This window comes from Rhipicephalus microplus, chromosome 1 (genome assembly GCF_043290135.1).
Source record: "Rhipicephalus microplus isolate Deutch F79 chromosome 1, USDA_Rmic, whole genome shotgun sequence".
Lineage (NCBI taxonomy): Eukaryota > Metazoa > Arthropoda > Arachnida > Ixodida > Ixodidae > Rhipicephalus > Rhipicephalus microplus.
The window spans coordinates 234,603,481-234,631,462 of NC_134700.1; the positions used below are offsets into that span (position 1 = coordinate 234,603,481).

Consider the following 27,982-nt stretch of genomic DNA (forward strand, 5'->3'; position numbering starts at 1 on the left):
GGAGAATGCCTTACCATGAGCACTGTGCTTTGTTAGAATTCACGCAAGGAGTGAATGGTTGTAATCATGAATCCTGCAGCTAGACTTCTGCTGGAAACCCATTCTGCCTCACCAACTGCAGCACAGTAAAATGCACAGGTCGTGCAAGTCAACAACAACTTCCCCAAATCTATTTTTTAAAACTGTTTTTGCTTGCTATCGTGCTCATCTACTGCAGCTCACCAATCTCTGCCACTCGATTCTTGCAACTTGGTTGCACTTGAAACGTACCAGGTTTCACTGAACAAAAAAACAATGCAGCCATAGATACAATAATATTTATTTCTAGTATGCCACTGGTCATACATTAGGGTCTCATACAGCTAGTACTTGTTGAAGTTCCACCTGTACTTCATCTGTTCCCACTTGCTGATGTCCTTCATCCGGAACAGAACCCATTTGTCTCCTAGATGCCTGTTGTAACCCTTCATGAAGTAGCCTCGCTGGTTGTTGTACTGCGTAAAAAAAGAAGGAAATACAAAGCAATAGCTCACATGCCCAGTAGCACCATCATTTTAACCCTTTTGCGAAAGTCGACGCATAAAGTCGGCTTGAAAATTTCTTACAGAATGACCGGTGACTACAATACTTGTCATCAACACTCATGTCTTTTGATGCTTTTGGCCACACTTGTCCATGTTGGGACATCTGTGTGTCGGCTTTCTTTTATTAGCATTTTTCATTGTATTACTATGCAGTGAAGCCGCCTTCGAGTTATCTTTTTCTACACAAAATAAGGAATACCATTGAATTGATAGAACAGTATGATTTTGGTCACAAAAAAATCACAGCATATCCACGGAGTGAATGGTGATTGGTGGCGCAGGGCGTTCATCAATATTATAAATAAATAAATCAGTCTGTCCGAGCTTTCGTCTGCTCATTCATTCTTGCTTCTATTCATCTGTGCGTCCGTTTGTGTATTCGTCCATCCGTGTGACGGTCCGTGCGTCCCTCCATGTGTATGTGTGTTCTTCCATCTGTCCGTCTGTTTGTGCGGCCGTCCCTCTGTCTGTCTGTACATTCGTCCGTCCATCCGTCTATCTAGTGAACACTCCAAGTACAGCCATCTCACATATATTCATCTTGTATTCATCATATACAAGTTCCGCCATTCAGCGGACATTCTAAGGACAGCTCTTTCGGTCATGTGCAACGCATACACCATCGGAGGATGGACAGACCCACACCCTAAGGAGCTTCGCCCCTAAAAAAAGCTTGGCGAATTGGGAGGAAAGTTTTACATGATTTATGCACATTATTATTATTTTCTTCAGTTGCCAAAAGTTTAAGCCATGCTCTTCTACCCACACATTTTGTGTTCCTCAAAGCTGTGCTTGCTTGCAAACATGTAATGCAAGACTACCGGGATAACTTACTTGAGTTACAGTATTAACACCAACTTCGACACTAACCATGAGCCATGGAATGCTCCCATACTGCAGTTTTGTAAAATATGTCAAAGAATGAAGTATGGTGACTTCACCAGCTCAGGACGACAACAGATATGACAAAAAGATAGTAGCTCACAAGTAGAAAAGGCTAGTAACTGAAAATAAGCCCCCAAAGCAGTGAACCAGTGTCTTGTACCATTTTTGTTAAATCATGATACTTTAGCCACCTATGGCTGTTATAGTCGGGAACTGCAACCTTATGTGCTGCACAACACAAAGAAAGCTCTTTTGCCAAGTATGCCTTGTCAGAATTTTGGAAAATTTTACTTGTTCTTATGTCTCAAGCTTAGCCTATGAGTCTTCACTAGAGACCGGATAATTGGCAAATGCATATTTTGTTCCTTGTGTTCTCATTTTTGATATATGAGCATAAATTAGAAGTTAAGAAGGGCTTTTATGGTGTTTTTATAGTGCCTCTAAATGCCTATTTTGTGTGTTCATGCCTAAATGCCTATATGTGCCTATAAATGACTATTTACCAAATAAGCGCCTATGTGAGCGCAATTGAAGCCCAAATTTTGTTTTTAAGCGTGGTGTGAAACCATTATTCATGTAAAAAGGCAACATTGATATTTCCGAACACTATAAGGTTTAACGAAGACAAAGCTGACATGCTGCGAGCGATTGGAGGAGGAGTATGAGGAGTGCAAAAGATGCTATTTCTGCAGTCCTAAGTGGAAGCACGTCTCAGCGTCTGCAGGGAAAGGAGGAGAGAGAATTAAAGATGGGGCAAGAAAATAAAAGTCACGTCTATGGCCGAGGACGCGGCGACCGCCTTCTACAAACAGCTGTCCGATGGCCTGAAGGAACTGAAGAACCGCCCTGAAAACCTGGGTGTTGCGGTGGGAAAGAAAGAGCAGGTTTTTCTGGGCAGCCGGAGGGCCACTGATAGAATACTCTTGATGATTCTGTGGTGGTGAAGGTCGCCAAATTGTTATACTTTGTACAGCGAAGCCTGAGACAGGCGCTGGCATGTTTTCAGTCAACGGCGTATTTAGCATACATTCACCTCATGCCTGAATACGCTTGTGTTGTATGAAATCCCTTGTCATATGTCTTTAAGTGACAAACATGAAAAAATACAGAACAGGGTTTCAATGTTTGTCCTAAGCCATTACTCAAAAGTGACAGCTCTAACAACATGAAAAATAAACTAGGATGGGAATTACTATGATCGCATCGAATTATACTGGGGTTAAAGCTCCTATGTTGAGCATCTCATGGTAAAACTCGCATTCGAAAATGAATGTACCTATACGATCCTCTTTGCGCAATGGTAATTAAGGTTTTAGAATGTCGTATGAGATATAATTTTTCTACTAATTTCTTTTTTTGTAAGTTTTATGACAGAATGAAATGACTCATAAAAAAAAACAAAGTGTGTTGTGTCAATGAAGGCGCGTTTTCTTCGACATTGTACCCCATCTGCTGCAGAGCCTACGGGTAAAAAATGTGATGTGCACGCAGCTTTTGTTTTGTTTGTAATTTACTCTTTAAGCGTCTCTCTCTAGGTGACATAGTAAGTTGTAGTTAGACACTAGAAGTTCTTGGGTGCCCAATGAAAAGCCTTTTACCACGGTGATTTCTAAAATTGGTTCGCTATGAGTCACCAAAGCATGATGCGAAGAAGCAAGCTTGAATCCCTTGCCTCTCCTCCCATGCAGCCATCACGAGCCTCATTCCTACCCTGTTCTTTTTGGTATCGGGGCTGGAGAATCACATGACGTATATGCACCAAGCACAACATGGTCACGCGCACATGACGTGCCCCAGCCTACTTGTGCTTGTATGCCATCGATGTTGTGTCGTTTCGGCGTTCTTTGTTGGGTACTATTACCATTTTCTGTGTGATTAATCAGTCAGTGCGTGCACTTTAGGAGAGGTTGGCGAGGATCATGTATTGTGACCGCGATACACCACGTCGCTCCGCTGAAACTTCGGTCAGGGACGACACACGAAATACAAGCTAAGCGTCGTCAGGGTTGGCGAAGCACGATGCAGGAACGACGAGAAGACAAACGCAAGCGAAATGGGTAGTATTGATTGATATGATTGATATGTGGGGTTTATCGTCCCAAAACCACCATATGATTATGAGAGACGCCGTAGTGGAGGGCTCCGGAAATTTCGACCGCCTGGGCTTCTTTAACGTGCACCCAAATCTGAGCACAAGGGCCTACAACATTTCCGCCTTCATCGGAAATGCAGCCGCCGCCGCCGTCGGGATTCGATCCCGCCACCTGTGGGTCAGCAGCCGAGTACCTTAGCCACTAGACCACCGCGGCGGGGCGCGAAATGAGGTGGTGGTAGTAGTAGTAGTTGTAGTATAATATAGTATTGGTAGCAGTGGTAGTATGTGTCGTTTTATGTAAAAAAACCACGATATGATTATGAGAAACGCCGTTGTGGAGGTCTCCAAAAATTTTGACCATTTGGTGTTATTTAACGTGCACTGACACCGTGCAGTACACGGGCATCTACTTTTTTGCTTGCATCTAGATCTGGCCGCCGCGGCCACAATCGAACCCGCGGGATTCGGGTCGGCAGCAGAGCACCCTATAGCGACTGTTGCACCGAGGGGGACGCCAAACGAGAACCGATTAGTGAAGAGCATCTCGAGGCTATTAAAAATAAAATAAATATAAAAGTAATAACAAGCTGAGATTCCGTTTGCGTGTTTTATTATTTTTCTTAGCTTTCATTCATTATAATGATTTTGAAAGGGCAGTGCGAACATGCGGGAAAAAAAAAGACATAGAAAGACACAGTGCTGTCTTTCTTTTTTCTTTGTCCTTGCACTTCCCTTTCAAAATGATATGAAGCAGCTAGCCCAAACCAAGGTATCCTCATTCATGCTACACCACAGAACACACATATTGCACATGCCAAGTAATGTCACGGGCAACGCTCTTAATGAGGTACCCCTTTAAAAAGATATAATCAGGAGACGGAACATTTTTCGTCTGTTTGTCTAGATATAGCTAGCATTTAACGAAGTTCTGATGAAGAGCATAGCGTACGTGACGTCAGCCCACCAATGTCAACGTAAAGGAGCGATGTAAAAACAGGACCAATCCTTGCTGTACGGCACTCCCTATAGATCTTGGGGCGCACGCGCGCGAGAAGGGCAAGTGGCATTCTTTAGAAATTAAGCATTTTTCCATGACATGTAATTTTACAAATCTTAACAGGAATGATCCGGAGGACCCAGTGCACCCTTACCCTTGTCAGCTCAAAATGCCCAAAGGTAGTGAGGGGCCTTTATAGAAGCACTGACATCAAATTTGCTCATGCCAAGATTTTTGCGTCAGCGAGTAGCTATAGACACTGTAGCAGCGATTCAGGACCCAAAACGCAACTGAGGGATGAATAACTGTTGCTTTTATTGATTTATATCACTGGTATCTAGCACTATTCAAAACGGCTGACAGTCCCGCTATTTTTAGTGCTGGGAACACCAGCAGTGGCGCTACCTCGCGGTAACCTCCAGATCACGCAACAGTTGACCACTTCTCCACAGAAAAGAGTGAGGTCAGGCTCAGCTGCTCTGCAGACATTTCGTCTGTTAGGCGGACACATATTCAGTCATGCCTTGTCACCTGCATTGCTGTCGTCGCCATGCAAAGTGTCGACTCGGTTTCAATACGATAGTCTGGAGCTTACAATCCCCGCAATTCACGACGTCACGAATTATTTTTGCTTCGATCGACCTTTTGCAGAACAGTGATTCCGAAATGGACACCGTTCCAAGCACCACTGCAGAGGTGCCCGAGGATGCACGCTTCAGCCATGTCAGCTCGTGTGTCTCTGTTGGCTTTATTGGTGTGTTTTGGCGTGCAAAGCATTCAGGTATACGCATAGCGGTCAATGCAATATAGCTATCGTAAATGAGCATCAGGAGAAATAGAATGCGTTTCCTGCTTGCCAAGTTCTTTATTGCGCCTCCAGATGGCCCCATCTATCCAGCCTCTCACGGTTAACACGGTATTACCACTTCTACGTGGATGTGAAGTCTACAGATAAAACTAAAATTCAACGATACCTGTGTGTTACTTGTTAGCGATGATATCTGACTATACGCTGTTCCACTTTTGATAACTTGTGGTCGTGTTGATGTGTAGCACATACATGGTATGAGAAGACACCCTCATAGCGCTTTTTCCGTGCTTTGAACTAAACGACTGCAACTCACAACGATTCCCCGAAATGCTGACGGACGAGCACACGCTTAATCATGCTCTTTTCTTTTGCCGTTCTTTTAAAGGTGGTTTTTGTCTTGATAATTTCATGAAATCATTTAAACTAGTGCGACGAAAATCAGACGCGACGAGCGAGTGCGTTTCTGCGCTTCAGCGCCAGTTGGCGCCACGATAAGAACACTCAGATCGTACACGTCATCACTATTAAGGCATCGTCACTCGGGATGGTATTCGTGGAATGTATCCCACCGAACATGTAGCACTAGTGTCGATGTCGCAGGGCAGTCTATTTTCCATTTTTTCTCCTCATCTTTTTTTATGCTGGTTGACATTGAATTGAAATAACTTCCACATGACGGGTGCCATTCAAATTTGGCCAAGAAGGCCAATGCATACCAAGCGATCGAATGATGGGCACATCTCGATCTTGAAATTTGATGTCAGTGCTTCTTTAATGTGTTCACTGATAGGGAAGAAATTGGTCCTATGTGATTCGACCTAGCATCCCTCTCTTCTGGGGTGTCTGTGGTCTGGTTATTTGCTCCTGCGCTGCCCTTCTCAGCCACAATGAAACGAAAGAGACCCCGGAGAACGTTAATTTAATGGTGGACACTTGGCGCACAATGCTAGAGATTAAAACGAAAGACCGCATACTGCAAATCGCGTGGGAAATGCATGCCTATGTTCAATCGTTGATACCTTTCTGCTATCTTAAAGAATATAATTTTTGTTGCTTCTTGCCGTAGATACATGTCACCGACATCGTTGTTTTGGGATATTTCAACTTTTGTAGAAATTTATTGTGCCTATAATTATGATATTGAGGGCCTAAAACGGTGTTTCACCTGCCTGTCTTTGGGACCTAAAACACACTTCTTTAGTGTCTAAAAGTCCGGCCTCTAGTCATCACCACAGGAACTGTTTTAAACGTGCTTATCATGGCAACTTCACTCGATGCATTTCTCACAGAATGTTTGCCAATGTCTGAAAGAGGAATAAACTTTTTGCTTGCAATTTCGTTTGCATTTAGCCTTTGGAAGAATGTTCTTTAGTGTTGAAAATAAGGAATGAGGGCGTTTAATGGTTGAAATGGTAGCACTGTAAGGAGTCAAAGAAAGGTAGCGATGTGATCTGGAAGCTTAGAGAACACACCCCTGTTTCTCATATCTTAGGTTCACTATAATACATGTACTGTCCTTCCACACAAGTAGGATTACCAACCATCTTGGATTATGCGGGACTGTCTCAAATTTTCATACAGTGTCCCGAGTCCCGCAGTTTTGTCGACGGAACAGCTATTTGTCCCAAATTTGTTCAAGACCATCCAGTTAGAATGTTTGATCTGATTCAACAAACATTCAAAAATGCTCTTTACGCTACGAAACACCGCGTTTGCATGCACGATGCGACACTGTGGTGGGTAAGGGTGGTGGGGAGGGGCTTGAACATTTACGTGAAGTGCGACAAACTTTTGCGAGTACTTTCTGCAGCAAAGGCAAGTGTTGCGTGCAGCACGTGGCCAGCTAAGCACCACTTCATTGCGAGATTTCGCAACAGTAAAAGAAAGATAGACCTATTAGTAAGATACTGCAAAAAGTAAAGAGATTTCAGTGCTTCCCAATGTAAGTGTAAACCCCCTTTCCCCCACTGCCCTGTTCTGACTTCCTTCGTTGAAGAGTTGGTAATTCTACACACACGTGGTGACATCTCAGCCTCAAACGTCTCAAGTTCAAACAAGAATCAAACATCATGCATCCAGCAAGATGTTTGAGAGGTGCCTAAAAGAATCATAGCTAGTATTTCTGGAAATACCATTTCGCTCCTGAGGGAGCTGTTGGAGACTCATAAGTCAGAAGCTGCCCGTTATTTATTTGGCGGCATTAGCTGTCTGGTTGAGTTTTATAAATGACGTGCACAGTGAGGTATCTGCAACCGAAATTCCTTTGAATCTGCACCCGACGTTGTTGAACTGCTTGTCTCCTTCTTCAGGGGCGACGATAGAAAAATGGGCCAATAGTGGTGAGAAGTGAAAAGAGATGAGAAATGGTGCGGGGAAGTCAAGAAGGTGAAAAATGGGAGGGACAGAGAGGGCTGCACTGTGCAGGGTTGGGTACAAGTGCCCCCCCCCCCCCCCCCCTCCTTTTTTTTTCATTTTGTGCTCATCACAGGTAGGAGTGAAGGCCTTGCATGTAAAACACAGGGTAGATTGCCCTGTGTACTGTTCACTGCTCAAGTACAGGCCACAGTTTGAATACATATGTTGCATGGCAGCTGCATATCTTGGCTGCAATCTTACCAGTGAAAACGTTTACTTACTATGAACTGCTCTCAGGTGAGCCACGCAACATCACCAGCTTGCTCTAAACGTGCTCTGGTTCCAATTCATCTCCTCGCTCCATACAATAACACTGTATGCTTTACCCTGAAGGCTGCGATTTTTTTTTGCTAGGCATACTTTGCTAACACAAAGTACATTAGATTTATAATGATGAAGTGTCAAAATGCAATGGCAGAAAAAGAGCCAAGCTCTTCGTAGCATATTCGAAGCATCAGAGAAAGTATGGCGCACTGGACATTACCTTCTCCATAACTTCCTCCACCGCTTCCTGGTCTTCTCCGGAAGTGAGAAGCTCCGGAGCTTCATACAAATTCATTGAAAGGCTATCCATGACTTCGTCTTTTTCAGCGGTCATCCTACGAGTGATTGTAAGGTGCAAAATGAAAAAGGAGAAAAAGTAGTCTACATACAACACATGCTGTGCACTGACAGTGGCGAACAGAGTGTTGGCCATCGATAGTCTGATCTGCAGTAAGATGCATCGGCATTTATGAATGTGGCATTGAACATTCCCAGCCTTATTAATTATTAAAATGATGGTCACGTTAGTTCCAAAGTAAACTCCACTGTTGCACTTGTAAAGCTGTCAAAAATTTTAAAACAATCTGAAAGGTCCCTGGAAATTTGAGTGTGGTTTGCACAAGGCAGAGATTATATGCGCAATGAACCAATTACACTTTGACAGCAATAGAAGCCCCTTCCGTTTTTTGGAACATTTTTCTACACAACACCAATTCACAGCGGTGAAAGTGACTTTAGGATACGTTTGACATGCGATAAACTGTATCGCCTAGTTTTTTTTTTAATTTTTCTTCCCCTGCCAACATGCGATTGTTGGTGCAAGCGGTGTGGCTAGTTTCACCATTTTTTGGGCAGGCAATCTGCCTTATCTCTGACTGTTAATGACACAAAAGCATGAGTGTTTTGCTAGAAGCAGCAAAGGCCGCAGATTTACTTGTGCGTGGACTCATTAAATTCCTGAGATTACACTCATTAAATTCCTGCAGTAGTGTGGTTTGAATCGTGCGGCTTTAAAATGCATCGTAAACATAATGGGCCGACCAAAAATTTAAGGTTTGTTTGAGTCAACCAGAAGTTTTAATTACCAAATCTTGAATTATGCAGAGCCTACTGTAGTCTACTGGACCTCCCACTATGTCCCACCTGGCTTTGAGTACAGAAGAGTAAATAAGGACAGAAGCTATTGTAGCAGCTTGCTGTGCACCAGTAGTGTGGCCTGGGGGAGGCACGCTGTGTATCCCACTGCTTTTTTTTTTTTTTTGTCATGACATACAAGCCTAAAATGACACTCGGCCACATGTGTTAACCCAGCCCCCACTACAAAAAAAAAAAAAGTTGCCACCCCCCCCCCCCATAAAAAAAAAACATTTCTGCCTACGTGTACTCTACATGACTAGACACTCTCACAGAAGTCGCTTTCAGTTATTCCAAGGGTGGATGCATCATAATGTCATATGACAATGTAGCCACAATAAACAAGCATTGCTAGAGCTTTTGTTCATTGTTTCTTAAGGACATCATGTTGGTCACAAGTCCAACTACTGGCCATGCCAGCTGCATTTTAAAGAGGTAAAAATTACAGAACCCCAGAGAGTTTCATCTTGAAGGGACACTAAAGGCAAATATTAAGTCAACGCTGATTGCTGAAATAGTGGTCCAGAAACCTCGTAGTGCTACTTTTGTGTCAAATAAGTGCGTATTTTGAAATAAAACCATGTTCGAGTGGTCCGCATCACGTTATCACACTTCAAATTACCCGCCTCAAAGTAGAACCTTTCATGCCACTGTTGCTGTGCACAACGTTGCCCGGCTTCACAGCGCAGACGCCGACACTAGTAGCAGCAAAGCGAAAGTCACATGAGCCGCGACAGGAACAGCCACCAATGAGCAATTTTCTGCCATGGCTTTCGAAATGACGGCCGTGCTTGGTTCAACTGGGCCGCACTAGATGGTATCACATGTCCAGTTTAACCAGATTAAAATGAAACTTGAACCACCTGCGCCATTCCCCATGGTAACTCCTGGCAGTTCTTTTTTTCTTTAAATCAAACTAATGGACAAGCAGCATTTTATTCTGTCTCTTGATGCACGGAAGGTTCCTTTTTTAGTAGTTAGTTTGATTACTAGTGATTAATTGTGGAGACTTACAAAGAGGGTTCAGCTTAAATTGAAGACGACGCAGCGAGCAATGGAAAGAAAAATGGTAGGTGTATCCTTAAGAGACAAGAAGAGAGCAGAGTGGATTAGGGGACAAACGGGGGTTAAGGATATCATAGTTGAAATAAAGAAGAGGAAATGGACATGGACTGGGCATGTAGTGCGTAGACAGAATAACCGCTGGTCATTAAGGGTAACTAACTGGATTCCCAGAGAAGGGAAGCGGGTTAGGAGGAGACAGAAGGTTAGGTGGGCAGATGAGATTAAGAAGTTTGCGGGTATAAATTGGCAGCAGCAAGCACAGGACCGGGTTAAATGGCGGAACATGGGAGAGGCCTTTGTCCTGCAGTGGACATAGTCAGGCTGATGATGATGATGATTAATTGTAGTCAGTTGCTCTCCATTATTGGGACAACTTACAAAATATCCCATAGGTGGGGCCCATCGTGTGGTACATTTAGCTTAATTTCTCGGTAAATAGGGTACTACTATTGATAATGCCGTTTTACACGTCCTACATTCAGCTTTCCCTCTGACATATAATTATTATTTGCCTTTAGTGTTCCTTTAAGAACTGCAGCAATAATAGTAGGATCGCAGTATTTATACAAAAAGCTTAAGAAGTTATTTTAATACCATCATGCAGAATCGTATCACTAGATAAATTTTTTTCGAGTCGTAATGTTGCAGTAATGTTGATATCATGTTGATGCCAAAAGTCCGGTTTACTCAGGTGACTACAAGACAATCTGTAGTATCAAACTGAAGTTCATATTTCTTAAATGTCATCCATGTGATGAATGATCAAAAAGATGCATGTTGTCTATAAGGATAGAACATGGAAGCATCAGTGGTTCATAAAAGCCACACTTACTGATAACGATACAATTCCCAAAGGTCTGGTTTTTTCCTCCAGTCGGCCATCATGGATCCATATGGGTCGTCCAGGTAACCTTCAAAGTCAATGTGCTCAATGTCGTCGAGCACCTGGAAAGCATGGGCAAGGTTCAGCCATTTTCACACACTCGTGATTTAAACATCGCTCCAATACCATAGTGAGAAATACAAAGTTCAGAAGTCAGCAAAACCAGACCAGAAAACAGATCACACTAAAATCATAATGAGAGTTGATATTTAAGTTAGTTCTAAATAGAAAACATCAACTTATAATAAAAGCAGTAGCAAAGCTCCCCAGATATGGTAATTTGGCAGTCTCTTGAACACTGATGGCATTTATCGCACTATTTTGTAGCTTGTGCCTTCTGCTAGGAAAATGAAACTACACATTTTGATGGTGGCAACTTACACTAATAAATGCATCACACCTCTGCTTTGCACAGTGCCCTAAAGCTGGTAAACTATCAAGTATTTTTTTTGTAGACTCCCTAGATTGTGGCACTGAATGACAAAAAGACTTTTTTAATATTGTATCAAGAAAAAAAATTAGGGGACGCTAAAGCTTCGCCTTTAAGAGTTTAATGTGATAGTGATATCCTGTTCCTAGTGCGTACTCCAAATACTTAAGTGTATGAAACCTTTTGGAATTTGCTATGCACGCACTACGTGGCCAATCTCTCCTATGCGTCATTTCAGCAAAAAAAAAAAAAAAGTGGCATGCGCCGCTGTCTTCTTCTCTGCCTTTTTTCATGTATAGAAACACCCCGCTTAAGGGAAAAGGGTAAGCCCCATACCGGCCATATATTTAAGACGCAGTTTATGTGCCTTTTTATCCACAAAGTAAGAGCTACAGTAATTATTTTACTATCATTGTGACAATGAACCATATCTGCCTTTACTGACGCAGATTTATGACTCGATAATTGCTATTAGATGTCATGCTGCAGAAGAGCACTTCCTCACACAATAGAACATTAATTCTGCTTCAGTGTATTCTCTATTAAATTATCTAAATACTGGCTGAAATCTATGATTTTAAATATGGTGGTTGCTGAGAAAAAGAACATAAGTACGAAAACAGCAAGTTTTGAGATAATTGCATTTGAAGTTGAAAATGTGCATTACTTCAAAAGTACAACGAGATAACAGCAGATCGACAGACTCGTTCAATAGGCACCAGCCAGATACTCATCCCCAATATCATTTTTTCTTGTTGTTTTGAAACGTCTTGCTTGGCGACTGTCACACAAGTCCCGTTAATTAGGGAGGCGATCGCCGGGCTAATTCCAAGAGCCGAAGTATCGGCCCCCCGAACCGCACCACGAAAGCGTGGACAATTTAGAAGTGGTCCTTTTTGGCGCGCCAGCGGACGCCGGCTGTGGCCCAAAGAACAAGTCAGAGCCGAGAGTTGATAAACAAACAAATTATATTCTCAATAATGGCAGATCGAAAACAATACACAAAAATGCACACTCCACAATAGTTGCATACAATATGTCACCAATCAAACCAATCAATCAACGTACTACGCAACACAATCAGCCACACTTGAAACAACGGACTCGGACAACAATACGAGCTACAATGCAGTCGCATGCATTGAACAACCAAGACACTTAAAGACTAAAGAGATAGAAAACCTATTCAGTCCAAAGTTCTTGGAACCAAACTCGAGATGATACTCTTCCGAGAATCACTCACTCAAAGTCCAGCGTTGTTGTCGTTCCGCAGCCCTCGAAGTTTCTCTTCCAGGAAACCTCCCGTCTTCAATTGGCCACTCTTCAAACTTCAACGTCTTCGCCAGAACACGTCGGCTTCACACCCGCAGCTGTTGCCACGCGTCTTCGAATCGATAGCGGTAAACACACGCTCTTGCCTGTAGCCCGAGCCTTCACCCCTCAGGTGGAAATCCTCTTCATCTCCGGCTTCGTCCCTACGGACCAAAACCTTCGCCGACTACACGGCGGAATCCCTACGCACGCTGGCGCTAACTTCCGTCTCCTCCTGATCTTTCATCTCGGCTGCTCGGTTAAATACCTTGCGCGCGACATTCCAGACGCTTCTCGTCATTTCGTCGGCGCGATACGCAGCGAAGGCTGGGAAGAGGGCGAGACGGTTGGAAAGCCCTCCGCGGCCGATGAGTCAACTCGGTATGACCACGCCCCTTTCGTTCTGGAAAAATCGAGTGCTTGCTCGGCCGCCGTTGTGGGGTGAGGAGGTTCGTCGGTGAAGCCACGCTTCTGCGGGGAGAGCGCGCGCCCGGGGAGCCTTGGCTGTTTGTTTCTTTTTTTTTTCTTTTGGCCTCGCGGCGTTTCTCCCGCCCGTTATCGCAAGAATTTGGTGGCGCGCCCATTTTTAGCGCTCGTTTTGTGACACTGCCCCCCACTTTAAGAATATTATCTCATAATATTCAAAACCACACAAACGAGCGCGAACAGCCACCACACACTCTCACAGACTGTAAAATAGTCCGTCGCTCATGACTCGTCACATTCACAATAGATCACTTAATACAATTGTACATTGTAATTCAATTACACAACACGTGAAAACACAACCACAAGCACATGAGTACAACACTCCACCACACATTCCCAATAATACAAATGTACAAAGTTCTCTCATTACAACAATGGTCCAATACTATACATCACATCACAGCACAACACTTCGACACTTGTGACACAGGATAACCAGAACATTAACACAACATATGTCACTCAGCACTGCCAAACACATTCTGATTTGACTTCAGCACTTATCCTGAGCACTTCGAGCAGCGCTTGCGCCCCTTTTTGCGGTGCTCGCTCGATCTCTTCTTGTGTTTCCACGTTCCTTTTCGGCGAGCCCTTTCCAACGACGATATCTGAGGCGTCGTCTCAGCCATCGTTGTCTCTTCCGACACCGTTAACGCGTCATACCATTCGACGGGTCCTGTCTGTTTATTTACCCGTTTGATCATGCCTCTACATTTTGCCCGGCTGGCCAACTCCGTCTCCTTTACACTGTCGGTCTGTTGAGGTCATGCCGACGTAAGTCCGGTTGCTCGGCCCGTGAACTTATTCGACACGATCGTCTTCTCCTTCGCTGTCTCTTGCGCCGCAGCTTCACCTTGGGCTCTAGTGAGATCCGTCACGGGATGCTCCTCCCTTGTATCTCGCGGCCGCTGTGTTGGCGAGGGCTCTATCTTCGGGTCTTCTCCCAAACATTCTGGATCACTTGGCCCTCGCGCCCCGTCGATGTTTCCGATGACAAGGTCATACAGGGGGGTCGTCATGCATAACGCAGTAACCTTCCCGCTGAAGTACGGGGTTTCAACCGCAATTTCTGCTTCGGGAAGCATCCGAACCGTACGGTCAATTAGGCAAACCGGCTTCGTTCTGCCTGTCAACTCACTTTCCCGTACCAAATTTCTCCGCACGATAATAGTGGAGCTGCCGGTATCTCTTAACACCGTAACCTTTTTGCCCGCAACTTTTCCAGGCAGCGTTGGCATTCCTTTCGTAACACCGGTTGGCTGTTTTGACATTACAGCACCCACAATAGGAATTTTCTCCCCATTCTTCAACTCTACGAATCCATCAGTGACGGCATTATTATCAGATTTCGGTGTTGCTTGCACACAGGATACCTGGTGAGTTTGACTCACTCCGTTCCGACATGCATCTGCTTTGTGCCCAGTCTGACCACACTTGAAACATTTTACAACCGTAGGGCTCGTAAAGACCGTTCAACAGTTTTTCGCGCGATGACCCACTCGGTTGCACAGAAAACATCGCGGAATGCTCTCCGGTGCATGCTTCTTTTCTTCGGGAGCCAATTTCTTCGACTCCTCGGGACAATCCTTCTTGACCTTGGCCAAATTAGTTCCACCTTGCGCTTCCAAGAATTGATCAGCCAATTCGAGCATTCCTTCAAGTGACTCAGCCTTCCTCTCTTTCAAGTACAGCGACAGGCTTGGGTGGCAACTAGTAAGAAATTGTTCTCTAATTAGGAGTTCTCGAAGTTCATCGTACTCCTGCGCTGTCCCTGAAAGTTCAATCCATCTGTCGAAATAATGGCAAAGTCGGGCGGCATACTGCGTAGCTGTCTCACCGTAAGCTGGCTTTCCTGTCCGAAATCTGTCCCGGAATCCTTCCACCGTGAATCTAAATCGCTTCAGCAAAGCAGCTTTCACCTTTGCGTAGTTGGCTGCATCGGTCGGCGTCAGCCTACCGTACACACTGAGCGCTTCACCACTCAAGCAAGTACTCAAAGCAGTTGCCCATTGCTGTTCCGGCCAATTCTGGCTCCTCGCAATCGTCTCAAATCTGTGGAGGTACGCGTCTAGGTCGTCCTTCCTTTCATCAAACGCTACGAGCAGCTTGCTTGGGTTCAAGCGGAAGCCGTGATCTTCCCGTTCGCTGCTTTCAACTCTAGCTTGGACAGGAGTTTCACTTCGCTGTTGCAAACGGAGCCGCTCGAGTTCCATCTCGTGCTGCCGCTGCCGTTCCCTTTCAGCCATCTCCGCTTCTCTTTCTTCTTTCAGCTGTCGCTCCCTCGCTTCTCTTTCTTCTCTCGCCGTTTCGGCTGCCAACTTCTCTCTCTCCAGCTCCAACTTCAATTGCTGCTCTCTTTCTTCTTTCGCCCTTTCAGCTGCCAACCTCTCTCGTTCCAACTCAGCTGCTTTTTCTTCCTTGGCTCTCTCAGCTGCCAACCTATCTCGTTCCAACTCAGCTGCTTTTTCTTCCTTGGCCCTCTCAGCTGCCAACCTCTCTCGTTCTAACTCAGCGGCTTTTTCTTCCTTGGCTCTCTCCACTGCCTCTTTCGCCTTCTGGCTAACCCACTTCTGTAGTTCGGCGCCAGAAAGACCCATCTTCTCACCAAGAGCTACTAACTTTTCGAGATCCATTGTGTCTCGCAAATAAAGTCTTGCCGCGTGCAAAAAGTATCTGCCTAAATCAGTCTATCGAAACACTCCCCTGCTCCCCTGCACTCGTTAACGAGAACACCGAGCAACACACAAAGTCGTTCCGATAGCACTATCAACAACTCGAGGCTCTTTCTCACTACTTTGGACACACTGTGCACCAAAAGGTCCTGTCGCGGACGCCAGATTAATTGTCACACAAGTCCCGTTAATTAGGGAGGCGATCGCCGGGCTAATTCCAAGAGCCGAAGTATCGGCCCCCCGAACCGCACCACGAAAGCGTGGACAATTTAGAAGTGGTCCTTTTTGGCGCGCCAGCGGACGCCGGCTGTGGCCCAAAGAACAAGTCAGAGCCGAGAGTTGATAAACAAACAAATTATATTCTCAATAATGGCAGATCGAAAACAATACACAAAAATGCACACTCCACAATAGTTGCATACAATATGTCACCAATCAAACCAATCAATCAACGTACTACGCAACACAATCAGCCACACTTGAAACAACGGACTCGGACAACAATACGAGCTACAATGCAGTCGCATGCATTGAACAACCAAGACACTTAAAGACTAAAGAGATAGAAAACCTATTCAGTCCAAAGTTCTTGGAACCAAAGTCGAGATGATACTCTTCCGAGAATCACTCACTCAAAGTCCAGCGTTGTTGTCGTTCCGCAGCCCTCGAAGTTTCTCTTCCAGGAAACCTCCCGTCTTCAATTGGCCACTCTTCAAACTACAACGTCTTCGCCGGAACACGTCGGCTTCACACCTGCAGCTGTTGCCACGCGTCTTCGAATCGATAGCGGTAAACACACGCTCTTGCCTGTAGCCCGAGCCTTCACCCCTCAGGTGGAAATCCTCTTCATCTCCGGCTTCGTCCCTACGGACCAAAACCTTTGCCGACTACACGGCGGAATCCCTACGCACGCTGGCGCTAACTTCCGTCTCCTCCTGATCTTTCATCTCGGCTGCTCGGTTAAATACCTTGCGCGCGACATTCCAGACGCTTCTCGTCATTTCGTCGGCGCGATACGCAGCGAAGGCTGGGGAGAGGCGAGATGGTTCGACTGCCCTCCGCGTCGGATGACTCAACTCGGCCTGACCACGCCTCCTTCGTTCTCGAAATATCGCGGGCTTGCTGGGCCGCCGATGTGGGGTGAGGAGGTTCGTCGGTGAAGCCACGCTTCTGCGGGGAGAGCACGCGCCCGGGGAGCCTTGGCTGTTTTTTTTTTTTTCTTTTGACCTCGCGGCGTTTCTCCCGCCCGTTATCGCAAGAATTTGGTGGCGCACCCATTTTTAGCGCTCGTTTTGTGACAGCGACCCCCCTTTGTCGCCTGCTATGCAGCCCTGTCAGCAAAGTACTTTTGACGCAGGTCAAGGGTGCATAGGGCCTGCACTGTGCAGTGCCCTGGCGAAATTCCAAAAGAGTTCAGCACATACAAAATTAAACAGGCGCGATGCCGTAAGATTCCCCTTACTCCAAACCCATTCCTACCCTAGCCCGGTCGTTCTACACCACCTCTACCTGAACATATACCCCACTGATATATGTAAAGCGTGCGGGCACAGAGCAACACTGAGCCACATGCTCTGGGAATGTGCCGCGCGTCGACAGTCGTGAAAACGCCACCAATCGCGATGCGCCTATAGTGGCCGTCAATCCCAAATCACAGGGAGCCTCGAGCTCACTCGTTCCTGCCGCCGCCCCGGCTGTGGAAGCCGCGGGGGACCTTCTTCGTCGGCGTCACCGCCGCTGGGAGGCGGCCCTCCAAAGCCCAGAGCTGAACGACCAACTCTGGGCCGTCCGGCAGGCCGAGGATGCCACCAGTGTCCAGGGACTACGAGCCGCCACCTGAAGCCGCCGAGACCAAATTGCCGGCCCATTGTGTCCAACAAAGTCTTTTCTCTCTCTTTCTCTCAGCACATTCGCACGAGCTATACTGCCATCATTAAAACTAAGTGCAGTATCAAGAGTGCATATTTACAGTGTTTGGTGCCCGGGGAGACCATTTTTTGGAGCGCGCTTCCACACGAAAATGCAACGACTCGTTATTGTTTTAATTTTTCCCATGGAGGCAATTAGCAAGTAATTCTGAGTGAGATACTACTTCCAAGTAATTTGGCTTAACAACCTCAATAACAGATGCTGGAAGGTGTTCTTTATAAACGAATGGTTCACCATTCAAGTGGGCTTTGTAGAATTTACACCAGGTTTCGGCGTCCTTCGGCCAAAGGTCGCAGTATTGATTGGTATCCTTTGATGCTATGATGCTATTATTGCTTTTATGGTATCCTTTGAATATGTGGACCGAACATCTTCTTTGCATGTCCTTCAAGCTATCTCATATTCATATTAATGGTTTAACGATAATAGTCTTGGTGCTTGCCAATGATGACACCCCTAAAGTAACACTGACCAGATATACATTTCCCGGCAGAAAGCTTCATGCTTCTGCTTTCTTTTGTTTTTGCAGTTCTGGCCCCATTGTTTTCTGAATGTGCCAACTGCACTCCAGCTCGCAAACTGTAACTTCTCCATATTGCTATGATGCTTGAACTGTAAGGAATCCCTATCTACATGAGAAGAGGGGCATGGCAGGCCACCAGACAAGTTTTTAAATACTAAGTCCTTTTTAGAGAAAAAAAGTTGTAGGTTGCTGCTGATTTCAAATATTGCAAAAAAGATTTTAAAAAATGTTTTTGCTTACCCTGTCCCCTTAAGCGAATAGGTGCAGCGGCACATGTACCTATCGTAGTGGGTGACCAGCTTTAAACCACGAAGTTGTTATGATAATCACATGTTCTGACGCCTGATGGCAATGATCGCTTGTACCACACATCATTACTACAGTATTTCATGTTGTATTGCGAAGCATATATGTAAGATGCATGTGTTTGTAAAGCATAAAAGTTACTTTCAGTGCATTCACAAGCGTGGCCATGAGGTAGAGCATCCCTTTTGCCTTGCAAACGACCCAGATTCGATCCCCAGTGTGGCCCAGAATTTTTTTTATTATTTTTTAAATTATTTTTTTATTTGCATCATTCTTGATTTTTCGGTCACACATAAGATGATTTTTCGCTCACAACCAATGACACCGACACCGGAATTTCTACAAGACGAGCTCTCTAACGCTATCATGTTAAATTAACATGCACCCTGAATATATTGCGTGTTGCACAATTTGGCACATTTCTGAGTGAAAAAACTTTTCCAGCTAAACTACTGGCTAGCTTTGACCCAACTTCGAATGTATGTACTCTTCTGCGGTGAGCACTGCTGTCTACGTCGTTTCTAAGCGTTTCCTCACTGCCACGTTCACAACAGAGCCAACGTATGCATAATTTACAGAGCTTCTACCCAAGAGATGTCTACTTTCTGCGATGGAATGTGGAGCCATTAGTTATCTATACAGGGTATGTCTTCTTTTTCACACAATGCAGATTTTTTGCAGAAATGCAATGACAACACTCCACCCAAAATTCCCATCTTACACGCAGATGTCTTATAGGGGCCCTGCCATACTTCTTTAAGTAATCAGCGAGAGTCTTCATTAAAGGAGCTCGTTGCCTCATGAATAATCTACCACAAAAAGTTTTTAGAATTCGTCAAGTACGAGCAAAGTTCTGAAAGCATGCTGCACACTTTAAGCACTTCCCCTCTTTTTTTATACAAGCGAGCATGCTGAACGCTACACAAAAGGGGTAAAAAGGGGCAAGATGCTACGATTATTCATCTACATGTGATGATCGTGAGTACTTTGTTTTCTTTTATTTTTCTTCGAATGCACAGCTAACTTTCAGCTTTCGGCGTGATCACAACCGCACACATGGGCACGGTACTGGAGCCCGCGACAATTACAGTAGCTATGCAGCTCATGTAAAGTGGCGAATTGGGCTAGTTGAAACATACTCATGATGATAAACGCACAAAAAAGGAAAAAAAAACACAAGTGCACGACACCAGCGCTTTCTAACAACAGAAAGTTTTATGAAAGAATCATGTCATATATATGCAAACTTGAAAGCATAAAAAAACCCTCTGAACCCCAACCAAGCGTGTAATCAGGTATGCTGTAGATACGTAATCTCAGCATCTGTGAGAACGATTGAAGGTAGGCTCAAGCAGGTGTCTCCAGCTTTTATGATTTCATATGCTTTAGAAATTTCACGCATGAGCTGCTCTCTATACCTCATCAACACAGTGGTTTTGTTAAACTCAGTTGGGCAGCCACAATGCCGGCAATGAAGGGCAAGATGAGTGGATGGTGTACCTTTCAGAGAGCTTGCATGCTCTCTAGAACGGACATTGAGGCAACGCTCTGTCTGCCCAATGTACATGCACCCGCATGACAGAGGGGTGGAATACACCACTCCACTAGCACAGTCAGTGAAACGCTTAGAGTGCTTTATAGAGCAACCTTCAGGGCTGACAGTGGCCTGCCCCTTTGCAGGCCACTGTAAGGCCACTGTCAGTGGCCATCCACTGTGGTAGAAATTTGAGATACAATTATGCGTGGTAAAAAAAAGAGGTACTAAATTAACTTTTCAAATAATGCTGAAGTTCCTTGATTACAGATATCGAATAAATTGAAAAGAAAAACAGGGAATATATCTTAATCATTAATAACTGTGACCCTTGGCGGACCCAAGCCTTTGCCTACCATCCATACATCCCGATCTGAAACTAAAGAAATCAAAGCTCTACCTAAAGAAGTTTGCTTGCTCATTTAGAGAGATGACACATAATGCAATGAGATAAGGCATGCATGAATCAGGTACAAACGAACTTGTCAAACAGTGCCGAACCACAGAACTTTGCCGCCGTGTGGCATTGCCGAGAGGGGCCCGAAAACGGACAGCAATAGGTCCAAGAGCAAAGAATGAGCCATCCAGGAAAGGGATAAGAAACTGTGATTAATGCTCAAATACGGATTCTGTTTAGTGCACATTAGTTCATTGCTCCACTAAATACCTGTAGGTAGCATTATGCTCTGCACCTCCATCTCCCCCAACAGACCAAATTATCCAGTAGACTCTCAGTAATTGAAAATCTGCTAAATTGCTGCTTAATAAATCTAATATGACAGTATTTGTACTTGAATTCAGTACCTCTGCTCGTCTCTCGGTAAATGGGACTTCTATAAATGAAACACACTTTCCTGATTTGTTTAAGTTCCATTTAACGAGTCTATCTTATTTAAAAAAGAAACAAAAAAGCCCTAGGCTTGTCATATCGCACACCAATTGCATTCACACTAAGCAAGTAACTCAAAATGTTAGTCCTTACCATTTCAGAGTCTCCAAAGTTTGACCAGTCGTACATCAGCAATTCAGTTTCCTTCCTAATGTTTGACAGGCAGGAGATAATTCCATTAGATTACATGTGAAGAAACACTTTTAAAACCCATTTTAAGGAGTGTTTGTAGCTACGCTGCTTCAAATTCATGTTTTGATTCAATCTCTGCAAAATTCAAAACTGGCAATAAAAATGGTTTAGCTAAGGCCATTCGAAAAAGACTTGTCAATACGTGGAGACGTTGTGCTGTAAGCACCGTAGAGGCTGCTTCTCTTCTACAAGTAAATGCGGCAGTGCACTTGCTGTCCACGTGCCCGCACCTGCAGCACTGAAGGCTGCAAAACCGCTGCTACAAGTGCTCAATATTCCTTTCTTATAGGCAATAGGCATAACCTTATGTCAAGGAAGCTGTGCACACAACTACAGCACACTTAAATAAGTCACTCAGTACTTCCGGTTAATGCAGGCAAACAAATTGCTTTGCTGAGCAGATACACTGAAGCCATCTGTATGCACAAAGGCATATCCATCAATAATAATTGGTGGGGTGTAAAGAGACACTAAAGTCAACTATTAAGTCGACGTTGACTGTTGAAAGAGCGGTCCAGAAACCTCATAGTATTACTTTTGGGCCAAAGAAGGGCCTACTTATAAATAAAATCACATTTTACTGATGTGCATCGGGTGAGCACACTTCAAATTACCTGCCTCAAGAAGCGGACCAACTGGACCGTCTCTAGTCACTGTTGCCATGCACAACGTTGCCCTACTTTACTGCACTAGTAGCAGCTGACTAAAAGCAGCGGGAGCCACAGCAGCAACAAGGGCCATCGATCAATTTCTCGTCATTGGCTTCGAGATTGTAGACTCTTTTGTTTCAACTGTGCCCCTCTAGACGGCACCACCTGTCCCGTATAACCACGCGAAAATTGAGTTTTTTAACCATTCGGACCCTTCCCCATAGTAACGTCCGGCGATTCTTTTTTCCATGAATCAAACAAAAAAGAACAAGCAGCATTTTATTGCGTCTCTTAATTCACGGACTATTCTATAATTAGTACAGCTAGATCGATTACTAGAGATTAATTTTAGACGGCCCGTCTGATGTTATCGGGATCATTTAGAAAATGTCCTACTGCGGCGCTTATGTTCTTGTGATTTACTTCAATTTCTTGGTAAGTAGGGCACTGTTCGTGATAATATTGTCCTTTTAGATGTTGTCATACATTGAGCTTTCACTCTGACGTAAATTGTTGTTTGACATTAGAGTTCCTGTAACATACCAAAACCATGGTACAAGTATGAGGGAGGCCATATTAAAGGGCTCCAGAAATTTCAACCACCTGGGGTTCTTTGAGTGCACCTAAAGCTAACCACACAGGCCTCGGTCATTTCTGCCTCCACCAAAAATGGGGTCGCTATGGCCAGGATTCGATCCCACGACCTTCACGCCAGCAGTCGAGCATCATAACCACTAGGCAACCACGCCAGGTAGATGAGCTCCCACCAAAATTCACATGACACCAGCAGTTACGCTAGGATATGTGATGACACATGTAAGAATGCCAGTACATTTCACCCATGCGTCAGATTTTTCACTCATAGATCAGATTTTTTTAGCAACAGTTGCTACCATTTGTTGTTGCCATTTTGCTTTGAATGCTACTTGCTTTTACTTGAAACAAATAACATAACTTAGGGGTAATTACTGGTGCCTGTATAAGCTCTAAAACATGCATAGCTATTGATGTTGCACTGGCAATCTCATTAGAATCATCAACATCGTTACGGAAGCTTCTGATATGCACATTGAGTGATAACATCGTCAGGAGACTAAAAACTGCCATCACGATAACTTAAGCAAAAGACGATATCGGTAGGTATTAGTTATGCTATTATGGCGTATATGCAACACTGTACAAACCTTCCACCTGCCGGACCAATAACACAAAAACATTATGAAACGATTTTTGCTCTTTAATAAAAAGCAGACCTATACGATTTCATCTAAAAGATCAGCAGACAGAAAACCTGTGAGTTACTGGGAGTCAATCTGTCATACCTTGAAAAAAAAATTCTTAATCCTAGTGTTCTCAGCCTCCCTAAAAATTCCAAACTCTTAGACAAATATTGCAAGTGAGAACAAGTTAGGTCCATCGAACAAGTTATGTCCACTGGAAAAGATCTATAGATTCCCGGATTACTCCAAACATTATGCCATAGATAACACATTCATTTGAAAACACACATTTGTATTCAGGTTTACTTTAGTATACCTATAACATTAGTGCCAAATATTTTATGCAGCATGACCAAGCTTTCTTTTATGACTTATTTCAGCACTTCAACAAGTTGTTCTACTTCACTGGCAGCCTACAATGACGACCACAGTGTGCCAATATAGTGTTTTGAGAGTTGATCGTGCCATGTAGTATCATACATATATATGTCAATGGTTGAGATACCAGAGTGTAGTCTTGGGGAAAAAAATGATTAGTAGAACAATGCTCAACGTGTACTACCACTAACAAACCAAGGCACTGTTCACAAACCATGAGGTTGAAAAGATATAGAAAGAAGGAAAGAAGCCAATTTGATGTATGACACCCACCTGATTGAGCGAAGATAGTCCTTCTTATAACCTGATTCAATTTCATCAAGGTAAGCCTTTGTGAGAACCTTTGAGTTAACTTCCTCTGGCTGAAAATAAATAAATAAATAATAAATAGAAAAAAGTTGGCCCCGTATTTGCATGTTCCACTGCAAATGTTGCCGAATGACGATAATTTTCCGTCTGGAGAGAGTGAATAAAACATTAATTTGATGTTCTGCCCGAGAAAATCGGTGAATGGGATTCTGGAGGCGCTGCGTTAAAGCGCTTCGATGCGCACAGCGGGTAGGTACCACCACCTTATGGTCTTAGCAAAATGCAGGAAACACCTGCCTTTTTGTGCATAGCGTTGCATTGTCAGCTTAGCGTAGTTAATGCTAGGTTCCTTGGCATTAATTGTGTATGACTTTTATAGTATGAAGAAACATGCCACAGTATATTGACGTGTTCTTGTCCTGCCTCAGATATGCGCAAAATTTGTTTTTTAATAGATACTACAAACAAATATGAATGCAGAAACCAGAGCAATATTGCTGGGCACCGAAGATGTGGTTGGGTTTTGGAATTAAAGGCAAATAGAATAAAAAGCAAAAAACAAGCCGTTTGGGGTGACAAACAGAGAAGTCGACAGACAGACCAAAATGCCTCGAAGTATCCCAAGAAAGAATATATAGTCTTTATTAATAATAAATTTATGAAACTAAACATGAACTTGCAACTTCTAATGTCAGGGCAGATCACGAATATATGATATTTTAGCAATATTTAAAACAAAAGGAATAAAGAAAAATAGCAGAAGAAGAAACATAAATATATTTATTTAATTGGCTATTGCACAGTACAGTTTACTTGAAATCGTGTTTCCTTTCTTGACTTTTCTTGCAGCTGCGATGTGCTGGAGCTAAGTTACGCACACAGCAAATTTAAGTACCAGTTTTTTTAGACCCAGACTGATTCCTACTTCAAGGATAGTTGCAGATGTGCAGCCGTGGCTCGGGGACATAGCTTTTCGCTGTGGCAGGTGCTTCTCTGTGATAATGTAGCTCATTCAATCAGTGTGCTTTAAAGTCAGATTAAATTTTCAGGAGCATAAACAGTTTAGACTTAATAGGTTAGAAAAGTACTTTGTGAAACTTTGTTGAAAGTTATCAATTGTCTCACGTTCTGCTAGAATATTCTTATCCCCCTTCTTAAGAAGACTTTTTCATATCTTTCCATATATTTTCAACAGTGGGTGAACATTAAAAAATTTGAATAGACATTTCACCCATAGTAATGCATTACATCAGTGAGTACCAAGCATATAGTGTGGTAAACAGTGTAGACTAAAGCATTCGCTTATTAACAAAAATGTTGGCTGTTCATGGTACTACTGTTGTCACCTCTATAAAATATGATAGTATTATGGCAAGAAGCTATTACTGAAGACTGTGGCTACACTGCACTTAAAGTCCCTATTAAAGTTATCACATTACGAGCGATGTAATTATTAATTTATTGTGCTCTCAAGGGGTCGAGCCGATGATTGAAAAGAAGTAAAGCAAACAAAAGTTTGGAGTGCATACCGCACTTAGCTTGCCCTATTAAGAGGGAAAAAGTTGTGAACCGTGATTAACATTATCAGTCAATGGTTGCGTTATAAGTAACAGGGAAATAGTCCCACCGCCATGCAAATAAAGATATTCATTGCTGCAGTTACTCTTGACATATACAGCACAGCTGCTAAGAATGCTTCGATCTAATGCACACATGTCGCTTGCAGATGATGCGAGCTTCCACATAACGAAGTAAAGGCAGCAAGCATTACTGCCAATATTAAGGCACTTACTCGGTTCCGTTCACGAATTCTCTGTAGCAAGATGTCGCTGGGGACGTCCAGGTAAATGACCAAGTGTGGCTTGAGCAGTTGAAAGAGAGTGTATTTCCTACATTCACGGTACATCTTCATTGCTGCAAAAAAAAAATGATTATGCAATTATGTAAACAGCACTAGAATTTACATGTACCTTACCCTTTGGAGAGATGTAGCCAAACTTGTGCATTGCATTAGCAAAGACAACATCAGTGAAGCAGCTGCGCTCCAAGACAACCCCCTGACCTGAAAAGTAGAAATGATTGCAATGAAATTGAATGAAATCTGAAAATCAAAGAAGCCAGCAGGTTGATATACCAACAGCATCACTGTCTCTGTCTGTTAATGTACATACATAACTTCTTAGATTGCCACTACCTGTTTTTTTTTCTTTGTATGTGCATGCAGTAGATGAAATAAAACGGGGACATGTAGAGAATACAAGTGCACACACTACAAAACACAGTTGGAAATAAAAAAATATTGTGCCTGCTCATAATAAAAAAACTTCACAATGCATGCTTAACATGACTGAATATGTGTGGTACTCGCTATAGCTCACATGTGTATTTTCATTCTGCAGATACATAGTGCACTTCTTACAGGATAAGATCTTGACCAACATAAAGCTTGACGTGAGTATGGCATTTTCGACATTATGTGTATAATGGTTTACACACATAAAAATGAAACAAGTGCAGTTTTCTATAAGCACACGTGTCTAACGCTGTAATAACATCATGGTTTCCTTCAGTACATTCACTTGCAGTGTCCTTTTATATCTTTGAATGTGGGACGCTGCACGCAGAACATGAAATATCCCAAGAGATACAGGCGTACGAACACGGACAGAAAGTATGGATGCCGCGAACACCTTTGCGGTGTCCAGACTTTCTTCTTGTGTCCAAGTTTGTACGCTCGGCCTCTTGTAGAACGAGTATGTACCAACTAGCAGATATCGCTGCTATTCAGAGCACGAAACAAAAGGACAAGCTATGGAGAAGGCTTTTAGCACTGTACTGTGCAATTCGCCTAAACTGTTGACTTTGCTGCAGCTTTTATCGAAGTCACATTTGCTATCATAGCTCTGGTGGGTTGGTGGTTGCTTGAACACAATTCGTTAAGCTGAAAACGATGGCAGTGCGTGACGAATGGTAACACAGACACAACGGTCCGTACACGTGACGTTGCCCGAGGCTTCAAGCAAGGCGGGTGTACTGCGATTCGATTCGAATGCTATTACTTTTAGCTTGTCGTTAGCGGTCTGCCCGCCCGTTCAAACGGCGGAGTCAGAAATAAACAGAATTAAGTCGGCGCAGCAGTGCTCTCTGTAGCAAGATGTCGCTGGGAACGTCAAGGTAATTGACCTAGAGTGGCTTCGGCAGTTGAAAAAAAGTGTATATTCTACATTCATGGTACATTTTTCATGCTGTATTACAGCGTAGAAGGCCTAGCTTACAACATAACTGAAGTTCAGGTTTATCAATCGCAATATGGGGCACTTACCTGTGTTCATTATGTGCACAAGGGCGTCGACGTATTGCTCAAACCTTAAGGTATAAATTAGCATTTGCATTTTCGCCACAACTATGTTGTGAGGGTCTTGGTAGAACTGCTTTATGTCGAACATCCGGGAAGTCTCCGGCAGAAGATGGTTAACACTTCGGTAATCAAAACCATAGTCATCTACGTAAAAGTTGTCCAAGCAGACTTCTGGAACGTGCTTCAGCTCGAACTCTTCAGCGATGGTCTTGGCGAGCGCGGACTTGCCGCTTGCAATGTTCCCTTCCACTATGATCAAGCGAGTGTTCTCGTCGAAGCGAGAGAGTGTAGAGTCGAAAAGGCTGTGCCAGCTTTTGAAATCCTTCGTCTCGTACGGAAAGGGCTTTGGTTTAGGAACGCGTTCCCTGAATGCTCGCGTTTTCATGCCGGCCACTTGCTGCACATGTACCGTACTTCTCGCAACCGCAACATTGCAGCTCGTCGGGAGGCCTGGGACTATGGCGATGCATCGACTGATCCGCAAAAGGGAAAAAGCCATCGCATCCGCAAGGCAACACTTGGAAAGGCGATTGATAAATATCACCGGCACAAAGCCCCGTTGACCTCCACGGTTAGCACAGCACTAGACTTATGGATTTATGTTTCACTACAAACCACTCCGAACAGTTGCATCGCTGCATGCGAAAAAACACGAACTA

General features: G+C 43.9%; 1 protein-coding gene across 1 annotated transcript; it reads right to left on the reverse strand.

Moving 5' to 3' along the window:
• Window positions 1–301: 301 nt before the first annotated feature.
• Window positions 302–27,925, reverse strand: ND-42 (NADH dehydrogenase (ubiquinone) subunit ND-42). The gene is made up of 8 exons (XM_037412299.2): window positions 27,288–27,925; window positions 25,941–26,027; window positions 25,758–25,879; window positions 23,930–24,018; window positions 21,310–21,364; window positions 11,083–11,195; window positions 8,272–8,386; window positions 302–494 (listed from the first exon to the last, which is right to left on the reverse strand). The coding sequence occupies exons 1-8, from the start codon at window positions 27,820–27,822 to the stop codon at window positions 363–365; spliced, it is 1,248 nt and encodes a 415-aa protein (XP_037268196.2). The 5' UTR covers window positions 27,823–27,925; the 3' UTR covers window positions 302–362.
• Between the last annotated feature and the right edge of the window lie 57 nt (window positions 27,926–27,982).